Source organism: Bubalus kerabau, chromosome 7 (assembly GCF_029407905.1).
Source record: "Bubalus kerabau isolate K-KA32 ecotype Philippines breed swamp buffalo chromosome 7, PCC_UOA_SB_1v2, whole genome shotgun sequence".
In the NCBI taxonomy this organism is placed as follows: Eukaryota; Metazoa; Chordata; class Mammalia; order Artiodactyla; family Bovidae; genus Bubalus; species Bubalus kerabau.
Window position 1 is genome coordinate 87,434,694 of NC_073630.1, and position 12,121 is coordinate 87,446,814.

The 12,121-nt window shown below is 38.1% G+C and overlaps 1 protein-coding gene across 1 annotated transcript in view; it reads right to left on the reverse strand.

The window, feature by feature from the left end:
* The window catches only part of CENPC (centromere protein C), a 92,161-nt gene that overhangs the window by 7,772 nt on the left and 72,268 nt on the right, over window positions 1-12,121 (reverse strand). The window contains exons 13-17 of the mRNA XM_055588693.1: window positions 10,098-10,157; window positions 4,900-5,004; window positions 3,230-3,358; window positions 2,740-2,835; window positions 141-295 (exon numbers count right to left, since the gene is read on the reverse strand). Coding sequence (XP_055444668.1) covers window positions 141-295; window positions 2,740-2,835; window positions 3,230-3,358; window positions 4,900-5,004; window positions 10,098-10,157 — 545 coding nt within the window. The remainder of the gene's footprint in view (window positions 1-140; window positions 296-2,739; window positions 2,836-3,229; window positions 3,359-4,899; window positions 5,005-10,097; window positions 10,158-12,121) is intronic.

The window sequence follows — 12,121 nt, forward strand, 5'->3', positions numbered from 1 at the left end:
AACTAAAAAATTACCTATGTACTATAGTAACAGAATATCATTTCTGAGAAAAGAGATTTTTAATGCTTCATCAAGTCCAATAACTTAGAGTTGTGCCAAGATCAAAACATATATATCAATATATGGAGAAATATACTCACCAATGTATCTAAGCCTACATGCTGCTTTCCCTTTTCTTGAAGTGGTCCTAATATCAATTTTCCACTAGAAAAAAACGGTGTATCCAATGTTTTATATACTTTCAACTCATCATGTTCAACACAAAATTGGTATGTATCTCGTGGCCTTATAAGATCTAAAGGGAAAAAATAAGTATAAAGTAATAGCAATGACATTGTTCATTGATATAGCATATACACACATGTGCGTGCATGCTAAGTCGCTTCAGTCAACCAACTTTTTGCGACCCTGTGAACTGCAGTAGCCCGCCAGGCTCTTCTGTCCACGGGATTCTCCAGACAATAATACTGGAGTGAGTTGCTATTCCCTTCTCCAGGGGATCTTCTCAAACCAGGGAACAAACCTGCGTCTCTTATACACATTCATAAATAAAAACATAAACCTGTCCTAGAAAGATAGATATGATTAAGAGCACTGACTCTGGACCTAGAAAGGTCACATCGTATCTTTGTCTTCCAAGCTGAATGACCTTAGCCAAGTTGCTTATCCTCCATCTCATTTTCTTTTCTATAAAATGTGATAAAAATAGTTTATTTATGTTAGAGTTGGGATTATCAAATGAGTTAATGTGTATAAAGTATTTAAAACACTGGTACAAAGTAAGCATTCAGTAAGCTTTGTTAATAATATTTTATTATTTATTATTAACAATGGCAATATTATCATTTCCCCTATAATAACTCAGATGAAAAACAAAATCAGCTAAGAGACAAGAAAAGATTCCTTATCCTTAAAAAGTTCAATATAACGTGTGTGTGTGTGTGTGTGTGTGTGTGTGTATGAAGTCGCTCAGTCGTGTCCAATTCTTTGTGACCCCATGGACTGTAGCCTACCAGGTTCCTCCAACCATGGGATTTTCCAGGCAAGAATACTGGAGTGGGTTGCCATTTCCTTCTCCAGGAGATCTTCCGGACCCAGGGATTGAACCTGGGTCTCCCGCATTGTAGGCAGACGCTTTACCGTCTGAACTACCAGGGAAGCTCTAACTCAGGTCTTCCGCATTGCACAGCAGATTCTTTACCAGCTGAGCCACAAGGGAAGCCCAATATAACATAGCCACACTACAAATGTATCATCATCATCATGCCAGTAAATACCTTTGTGACTGATTAAGTAACAATATTTTTTATTTATCAGGTAGAGGCTCTAAATAACCAGTTCTAACTGTAGCTCCCAAATTACTATATCATTTTTTAAATTTCCCTTTTACTTACAAACTTTTCCAGACCTATAATTAATACATTTTTTATCATCAGCTTCTGACTGTACTCCCACAGTCGACAGGATATAGATAATATATATGCTCAGGAAACAAAATGCGATGAATTCTTGAAAACATAACTTTTTTACTAATACAGTACAGCAATGTTTTCAGTTAAGACACTTCGCTAAAAAAAAATATTCTCTGTACTTTTCCTCTATAGCCAAATTAAGTTGTTCAACTTAATATAGAAATATCTCTGCTACTTAAGATATCAATGGAGCCTATTCCACAGTCAAAATTTTAAGTGTAAACACTGTCTCTCTGCTTTGACATATTTATCTTTTAATTTAGGCTAAATCGTCCTCAGTACTCACTAGTACAGTCATGACAGTTGTTAAAAAACTTAAATATTTTCTATATGTAAATATTGCCTGGTTGGGAAATAGCTGAGTGTCCACTACTTAAACCCACCACACTATAGCCCATCTCTTGGGACTTCCAATGGTATCCTAGAAACTAAATTTTTAATACCTGTTAAGTGCAGGAGGAGGCTTATAGGACCCTATGCCAGCCTTAAACATGATATTTGTTTGACTGACTGATGTCCTTGCTACACAGCACCAAAGGCCGTCTAAACCCAGCCACAATCCCTACCTGATCTCATAGTAAGAGTGTATCCAGGAGTCTGCCAGTTAATTTGCTACAATACCCCCTGAACAGGCTTCCTGATAATTCAGTTGGTAAAGAACTGATAATTCAGTTGGCAATGCAGGAGACCCCAGTTCAATTCCTGACTTGGGAAGATCCGCTGGAGAAGGAATATGCTACCCACTCCAGTATTCTTGGGCTTCTCTTGTGGCTCAGCTGGTAAAGAATTCGCCTCCAATGCAGGAGACCTGGGTTTGATCCCTGGGTTGGGAAGATCCCCTGGAGAAGGGAAAGGCTACCCACTCCAGTATTCTGGTCTGGAGAATTCCATGGATAGTCCATGGAGTGGCAGAGAGTTGGACACAACTGAGCGACTTTCACTTTCCCCCTCAACAGCCCTTGTCCGCAAGTGTCCTCCTGATCAAAGAAGGCCTGGATCCTACTGGAGAAGGCAACACTCCTGATGGTAGCATTTGTATCACAGAGGACAAATGCATGGTCTATATGTCCCTGGAGGTTGTCTACCGTCAATTCCCCCACAGTAGTCCTCATACAGGCTACTTATTTGAATCAGACTTGCTATTGGACTTTGGCTCTTAAAGATCTGGGGAGAGAAAGGAAAAGTAGAAAAGCCAGCCTTCAAGCAAACAGTTTGTCCTTACTAGATGTTAAATTAAGCATTCTCAGAATCAACCCTCAGAGCTTACCCATAAGAACAGTCTCTCGTGTTTCTGGGTCCTTTACCCTTGTTGGCTCCAGAGGATCTCCCAGAGGTATATTCAGATTTACCATGAATTTATTCTCTGCAAAAGAAGTACCACTGAAATACTATTTATTTAAAACTCTTTTCCATTAAAAAAAAATCTAGTATGAAATAGAGCTAAGGACAAGTTGAAAAGGAAAACGGAAGAGGCATATTTCTTCCTGTTTATCAATGACCACTTTGATGCATTGAAGAGGTAAGTTTCATTTGACAGTGCAGTTTACCCATGTGGAAATGTTTTACACTATGATATTAATGATTTTTTAAAAAGAATAAAATTAGTTTACTTTCAAAATCTAAAGAATAGTAGACATTAAAAAGAGAATTTACCCTTAAGTACTATTATATTCTGAAGCCTTTAGAGGTATATTTCAAAATCTGCACAGAGCTATTTTTCAAAACACTGTTATTTAAAATAAGGAAAAAGTTCATACTTATTTCATCATTTTCAAGACAGATTCTTTTCCTATTAGCTGTTGTAATGATTCTTCCCAAGTTTCCTTTTGCTTTCCTTTTAGATGGTACTGTGTCTGGGGACAGTATTCCACCAATCACAAATCCTCCTGAAATTTAACCCCAAAAAAGGTAAATTATCATACCTAGCAAAGTGAAAATCTTGAAACAAAATTCATTACATTAATACAGCACATTTCTTTTCAAAGCAAAGAATACATTATTATTACTACTCTACAGCTAATTCACGTAACACTAATAGCAACTAATTTCACTTAAGTCTCTCTACTATCCTAAATCTGGTGGCTCAGTCAGTAAAAAAATCTACCTGCAATGCAGGAGACCCAGGTTCAACTCTGGGTCAGGAAGATCCCCTGGAGAAGGAAATGGCAACCCACTCTAGTAATCTTGCCTGAGAGGATCCTAGTGGGCTACAGTCATGGGGTCACAAGAGTCAAGACACAACTTAGCAACTGAACCATCACCACTATCCGAAATCTAGACACACTGATGAAACATAACTGAATGATCTCTATTGCTTGAAATAAATAGTCATCAGTGGAGGCACAAAAAATGAAGGACACAAAGATTAGTGATGAACTATTTACAGTAATCCACATGTCAGTTTAGTCCTTTGACTCAGAAATATTGATTTAAAAAAAGGAAGTAACTTTAATATAACACTATTTTCTTTCCTATCCTCTATATTATAGAGAAATATTACAAGAAAATAGAATGAGAATAATAATGGGGAATATTTAATCGTTGCCAGTTAAAATTTTCTCATGTTCTGATCTAAGGTTTCATTTTATGCAATTAGAAATCTTATTGAATGTATAAAAATAATGTGCTCCATGCTCAGTTGTATCTGACTCTTAGCTAACCCATGGACTGTGGCTCGCTAGGCTCCTCTTGTCCATGGAATTTTCCAGGCAAGAATACTGGAGTGGGTTGCCATTTCCTTCTCCAAGAGATCTTCTTGAATCAGAGATTGAACCTGCTACATCTCTTGGGTTTCCTGCTTTGGCGGGCAGATTCTTTACCACTAGGCCACCTGGGTTAAGTGTTAGTCACACAGTCATGTCCAACTCTTTGTGACCCCATGGACTGTAGCCACCAGGCTCCTCTGTCCACCAAATTCTCTAGGCAAGAATACTGGAGTGGGTTGCCATTTCCTTCTCAAGGGGATCTTCCCAACCCAGGGATCAAACCTGAGTCTCCTGCATGGCAGGCAAATTCTTTATCATCTGAGCCACTAGGAAAGCCACCTGGGAACACTCTATAAAACTACACAATCACTTCAAATTGCTAGCAAAGAGAAAAAAAAAAAATCAGCATCTCTATAGTAATCAGAGAAACCTGGACTTGAACCTATTCTTGTCACACTGTTGGAGAATGATGATTAAATAAGGTAATGTTATAAATATGTAAGACAGTACTTGGCTTCCCTGGTGGTTCTGCCTGCAATGTGGGAGACCTGGGTTTGATCCTCAGGTCAAGAAGATCCCCTGGTGGGCTACAGTCCGTGGGGTCGCAAAGAGTCAGATACGACTGAGCGAGTTTCACTTTCTTGGCACAACGCCTATCTAAATAAATTATAGCAATTATCATTATTATTTTTTATTTTGAGATGTTAAAATGCAAATTTTACCTGATGGCCTTGACTGATAATCTATTCGTTCCCCTCGCCAGTATTCCAAAGGTTTTGATCGTGTTCTCATAGTTCTGCGAACATTTGGTGTATTGGAGGGCAATACTGTAAAAGACATCAGACAAAAATATACACATATGTTGAGTTGGATGAAAGTCTGCAGTGAAAAGACTGATATTACTTTCTAGAACAGGAATGTTTCTAGACAAAACACTAGAGAAACAAATTTTAAGACATATTTGGGCTAATAAAGAAATGTCAATAAACTACTAGATTGCAAAGATTTAAAAATTTGGTAACATTTATGGTTAATATGTTAAAGGTACACTGAAATTCTCATATATTCCTGATAGGAATATAAACTGAAGACAATCTGACAATATCTATAATTCTAATACTCTGAAGTGGCAAATTTCATTTTTAGAAAATGAATTTGCAAAATATTCATAAAAATAGGCAAAGATCTAGGTACAAAAACATTCATAGTAGTACTGTTTATAATAGGAACCGAAAACAGAAGTCAAATTGAAAACCATCCAAATGTTCCCAATAGGAAATGTGTTAATCAGGGGTAGTCATATATGCGTGTGTTTGTGTATATACACACTTATCTACTCATTTTCTCTGACCAATGCAAAGTTCTATATGCTAAGTTTTCTGGCTATATAATCAACTTTCTATGTTCTATCTTATTTCTGGTTTGCTGGATTTCTCCAATTCTGAAAGTGGTTTATCAAAATCTCTAACTGTATTGCTTAAAATCTCCTTGCTTGTCCTCGTTGTTTTTTTTTTTTTTTTAATACATTTTAGTTGCTAGGCTGTTTGGTACACAGTAGTTGATGATTTTTCTATCTTCTTCATAAATTGCCTATTATTACAAGTCCTTTATTCTGTTCACATTTTTAACTTTAAATTTCACTTCACCTCATATTAAAAATGCATCACTACTACCTTCTGTTTATATTACTCTACTTAATTCTTTGATAATCTTTTATATTAAAACCTGTTTTAAGTGCTATTTCTGCTTTATTGACTATGCCAAAGCCTTTGACTGTGTGGCTCACAATAAACTGTGGAAAATTCTGAAAGAGATGGGAATACCAGACCACCTGACCTGCCTCTTGAGAAACCTATATGCAGGTCAGGAAGCAACAGTTAGAACTGGACATGAAACAACAGACTGGTTCCAAATACGAAAAGGAGTACGTCAAGGCTGTATATTGTCACCCTGTTTATTTAACTTCTATGCAGAGTACATCATGAGAAACGCTTGACTGGAAGAAACATAAGCTGGAATCAAGATTGCCGGGAGAAATATCAATAACCTCAGATATGCAGATGACACCACCCTTATGGCAGAAAGTGAAGAGGAACTAAAAAGCCTCTTCATGAAAGTGAAAGTGGAGAGTGAAAAAGTTGGCTTAAAGCTCAACATTCAGAAAACGAAGATCATGGCATCCGGTCCCATCACTTCATGGGAAATAGATGGGGAAATAGTGGAAACAGTGTCCGCCTTTATTTTTCTGGGCTCCAAAATCACTGCAGATGGTGACTGCAGCCATGAAATTAAAAGACGCTTACTCCTTGGAAGCAAAGTTATGACCAATCTAGATAGCATGTTGCCAACAAAGGTCCGTCTAGTCAAGGCTATGGTTTTTCCTGTGGTCATGTATGGATGTGAGAGTTGGACTGTGAAGAAAGCTGAGCGCCAAAGAATTGATGCTTTTGAACTGTGGTGTTGGAAAAGACTCTTGAGAGTCCCTTGGACTGCAAGGAGTTCCAACCAGTCCATTCTGAAGGAGATCAGCCCTGGGATTTCTTTGGAAGGAATGATGCTGAAGCTGAAACTCCAGTACTTTGGCCACCTCATGCAAAGAGTTGACTCATTGGAGAAGGCTCTGATGCTGGGAGGGATTGGGGGCAGAGGAGAAGGGGAAGACAGAGGATGAGATGGCTGGATGGCATCACTGACTCGATGGACGCGAGTCTGGGTGAACTCCGGGAGTTGGGGATGGACAGGGAGGCCTGGCGTGCTGCGATTCATGGGGTCGCAAAGAGTAGGATACGACTGAGCGACTGATCTGATCTGATCTCTGATAAACATATAGGTCAGTATGTATTGTTTAACCAAATCTGTTAGTCTCTATCTTACTAGAGGAATTCAACCCATTCATGTTTATTTAGTATAACAAATATGGTTCTTTTTATTCCTTCCATTTTACTTTATATTTACATTTACTTGTTATTTTACATCAATGATTCTTTTTTTCCCTCCTTTTCATTGGTTTGGTCAGAATGCCATTTCTTTCCCCATACTCCAAACCTTGGTCATTTCAAAGTTTTACTGTGTTTTTCAGTCTAATTTACCTTCCTGACATTCAAATCATACTCATTTCTCTATGACTATATTAAAAACTATATTCCTTACCAAGATTATCTTCTTTCTTTGCTCACTTAGTAAAACAAAATGTTTAGACTACTTTTATCACTCCTCTGCCACTCCTACTCTCCTCACCATTATACCAAGTTTTGTTAAGATAGTGCAAATTTCAAACTATCATTGCAAACATTCTTACTTAGTACTTATAAATCCTCAATCATACTAGCATTAAGTAGTAGACACAACCTCAGGTGTGAGCAATGAGACACCCCTTCCCTAGGATACAGGTGGAACTTATAATATACTCAACTGAATATGGCAAAAGCAATGGGAAGTCACTCTGGTGACTATATCATGGTTCTACACATAAGACACTATCTAGCAGAAGCAGAGAAAAATTATTCCTTGCTCACTTTGAAGAAGCAAGCTGCCACACTGAGAAAAGAGTCTATGAAAAGAATCATGTGGCAACGAACTGCAGGACCCCTAGAAATTAAGAGTAGAGGCCCATGGCTCACAGACACCAAGAAAACAGGTATCTCAGCCCTACAATTCCAAGGACCTGAATTCTCCTAACAACCACATGAGCTTGAAAGAGGATCTTGAGCTCAGATAAGACCATGGTCCAGGCTGACACTTTTGACTGAAGCCTGTGAAACCCTTTAACAAAGAACCCAGCTAATTTGTACCTGAACTCCTGTCCCATGGAAACCACAGGATAACAAACATATTGTCTGAACCACTAAATCTGTAGTAATTTGGTACATGGCAACAGAAAATGTATACATTATTTAAATTTAACCATATGTTGAGAATCATTCCTAATTCTCTCCTCTCTTTGAATTCAGTCCTGATTTATATGCTGCTGCTGCTGCTGCTAAGTCACTTCAGTCGTGTCTGACTCTATGCGATCCCATAGACGGCAGCCCACTAGGCTCCCCTGTCCCTGGGATTCTCCAGGCAAGAACACTGGAATGGGTTGCCATTTCCTTCTCCAATGCATGAAAGTGAAAAGTGAAAGGGAAGGTGCTCAGCCGTGTCCGACTATTAGCGACCCCATGGACCGCAGCCCACCAGGCTCCTCCATCCATGGGATTTTCCAGGCAAGAGTACTGGAGTGGGGTGCCATTGCCTTCCCCAGATTTATATGCTACTTGGTTAAATAACCTTACATGGCTATTTTCCATGGAGGATGACAATCTTGCATTATGTGCAAAACAGATTCAGTTATCAGAAGGAAAGATATCTTGGCTAGTTATAACATGGACTGTAATACATTTCTGAAAGTAGGCTATTTTATTTTTCCAGAGTTACACAGATGAATAATGCTAGTCTTTTTTTTCTTTTCCTCCTTTATATGTAACTTCTGTCTGGAAGCTTTCCTCTATCCTTGAAATTTTAGGAATTTTATTCAATTCTGTCTAGAGGTGTATATTCTTCATTACTTTTTACTGCCAGCTGATAAACTCTCTCAAATTGCAGATCAAGCCTATCTTTATTCCAGGAAAGTTTTAAGTAATATTTTAATTTTTCTTTTTTCTGAAAATTCTATTATTTGCATTTTTTATATGTTGTCTCCATGTTATTTCCCTTGCCTATTTTTTCCTCATGGTTTCAATCTCTTTTGTATTTCTGTTCTGATAAATTTCCTCCATGTCAACACCAGCTACTAATTTGGCACTCAACAGTATTCATCTTTATTTATCAGTTGATGTACTGATTTTTTAAACTGAGAAATTATGCTTTACCAACCAGAAAGCCTTCTGTAATATAACTAAATTTCTGAAAATACTCATATTTCCTTCATTGTTAAAACTGTTATTTATCTACAAAGGTTTTGGCTTACTAGAATTTGTCTACTGTTGATTTTTCTCTCTTGTGTTGCTGCAGACCCTCTCAGGGACATTTTTATTTCTCTTTGCCTACTCTGACTCACAGCACATTCCACTCCAAGTCAAGCAAGTGTGTGTGTGTGCATGCATGCACTTAGTTGTGTCTGACTGTGACCTCATGGACTGCAGCCCACCAGGCTCCTCTGTCCATGACATTTCCCAGGCAAGAATACTGGAGTGGATTGACATTTCCTACTTCAGGGGATCTTCCCAACTGGGCGATAGAAGCTTCATCTTTTGTGACATCTGCATTGGCAGATGGATTCTTCTGCAGTGGATTCTTCACCACTGCACCACCTAGGAAGCTAAGCATTAAACACTGAGAGCTACAGCAGTCGCTCTTCACATGGACCCACAAAATACTAACTGACAAGATGTGAGGCTCTAGTGGAAGCAATTAGAGAAAGCTTCATCCCTATAGGTTCTCATCAAGTATAAATGCAGAAGCCTTAACTAGGGAGAAAAATAAAAAACCACTCCAATTCTGCAAACATGAGAGGTCACATGAATCTTAATCCCCAAGTGGGCCTCTCCATGGGTTCCTTACTCCTGGCTTACTTATCCTAGTTACTGTTTTGTTTAGGTGTGAGCTGGAAAAAAATGAGAGAAGTTGTCATAGATGCCATCTACCCAGAAGTTACATTTTATAGAACTCTCTACCCTAGCTTCTTACATTAGGTAAGATCAGCTCCCTACTACTGGGCAATGAGTGAGTGGATTACAAGATTTATAAATGGACAATAAAGAATCTATGGCATGTGATGATTTATCATGAATTAATGAAATGAAATATGAAGTTTTACATTACCTGACAATTAATCCAATTAATCCAAATAATATTCCCCAACTTGAAAAAAAAGTTAAACTATATTTAGAAAAAGAGGTTTTATAATAATATGAAAATATTAAGGGAAAAATAATCTTACCTAATTTGTGATGCATTTTGCTCTCTGGTGTTGAATCAGATATTTCTCCTCTTAAATCATCTGTAAATTACAAAAGAAATATCATGAGCAATGGCTCCTAATTTCATGTTGAGTTAAAGTATATACTAGGTCAACTTGAGAATAAATATTAAAAAAAAAAAAAAATTCAACCCAACAATACATTTTATTACTCCCTTTGCTTTCCACTGCTGAGACAGAAAAGGCTAATGAAACCAGAATAACATGTGTACAGGTTTTGTTACAATGATTATATCTTAGGAGGATAATGGTTACAAGTAAAAAAAACAAACAGGTTTTAAATTGCTTGTGGACTTCAAGTGAAATAAACCACTAGGTGGATAAAATTGCTGGGTGTGATTATGAACAACTGCTGAGTTAATAATGCAATCTATGATTCTTAAAGTTCTAAAACAACGCAAGTGTACTGAATTTAGTTGGCAGAGTGACAATTAGGTCAAGGGTTCTCAGTTTTAGTGTGGCAAATAGCATCTGAACATAGCAGTCATTAATTATTTTCCTTTATCAACAAGCAAAGTTTAATTGTCTTCTCCCTGAAACTCCACTGGCCTCAGTGAGTTGCTTGACTAATGAAATGCAGCAAAAGTGACATTCTGGGACTCTGAAGGCTAATTCCTCAGGAGACATTCAGGTTCCACCTGGATCTCTTGGAACTTCAGTCTGGGGAAAGACAGTCACCATTATGAAGACTGACTATCCCAAGACTGCCGTGCTGTGAGGAAACCCAAAACAATCATGTGGAAAGGCCAAGTGGAGGAAAAGAGATGCTTGGCCAACCCTCAGTTATTTCAGCCACCCTAGCTGAGTACCAAATATATAAGTAAATCAGTGGACTTCCAGCCCAGCTGATCTTTCAAATGACTCCAGCCCCAGTGGCTTGCATCTAACTATAAATGTATGAAAGAGCCAAAATGAGAATCGCCCAGCTAAGTCACCCCACAGAACTATGAGAGATAAATCGTTAAACTAAGGCACTAAGATTTGGATAGTAAGTTATGCATCAATCTGAAACTGTAACACTGAACATACAATGAACCACCAGAGATTTTTAATACAATTTTTATATAGCATACATTTCCTGAAAAGCAGGTCTAAGCTTTCATTTTATTCCCAGCTAAAGAGTACAAGGCTTCTTTTTGGGGATCATGAAAATGTTCTAATATTTACTGTTTTTTTTGCTTTTTTTTTTTTTTTGGCATGTATGCTCAGTCATGCCCACGTCTTTACAACCTTATGGACTGTAGCCCATCAGGCTCCTCTGTCCATGGGATTTCCCAGGCAAGAATACTGGAATGGGTTGCCATTTCCTTCTCTGGGGGAAATTCCTGACCCAGGGATCAAACTCGCATTTCCTGCATCTCCTACATCCAGAGGCAGATTCTTTACCACTGAGCCATCAGGGGAGTCCAAATCTACTGTGGTGATACTTATAAATTACTGAATTATATATACTATAAATGGATTAATTGTATGGTATGTGAAGTATATCTTAATAAGGGAGCCCTATCTTAATAAAGCCACAAGGGAAGACCTATCATAATAAAGCTATTACCAAAAAGAAAAATCCAGTCTCCCATGTAATTCCTACTAGAACAAGTAGAAATCTAGTATTTCTTGAAAATTTACTAAAGCAGTTTGCCTTGGAGGCAGCTGTTGGGGCCAGAGAAGGAGCAAAGCAAATGAGCAAACATACTGAAGATAATGGGAGTCAGGCTTCTCAGTATCTTTGAGAAAGGGTTTATTAAAATGGAAAAGGAAAAGTCAAATGTGTTGGACTGGAGTTGGAGGTACTGATGTGCATGCATGGTTTTTAAATACAGACACACCTCAGAGATATTGAAAGTGTGCTTCCAGTGAGTGCATGCTTAGTGACTCAGTCCTGTCCAACTCTTTGCGACTCCATGGACTATAGCCCATCAGGCTCCTCTGTCCATGGAATCCTCCAGGCAAGAGTACTGGAGTGGGTTGCCATTTCCTTCTCCAGG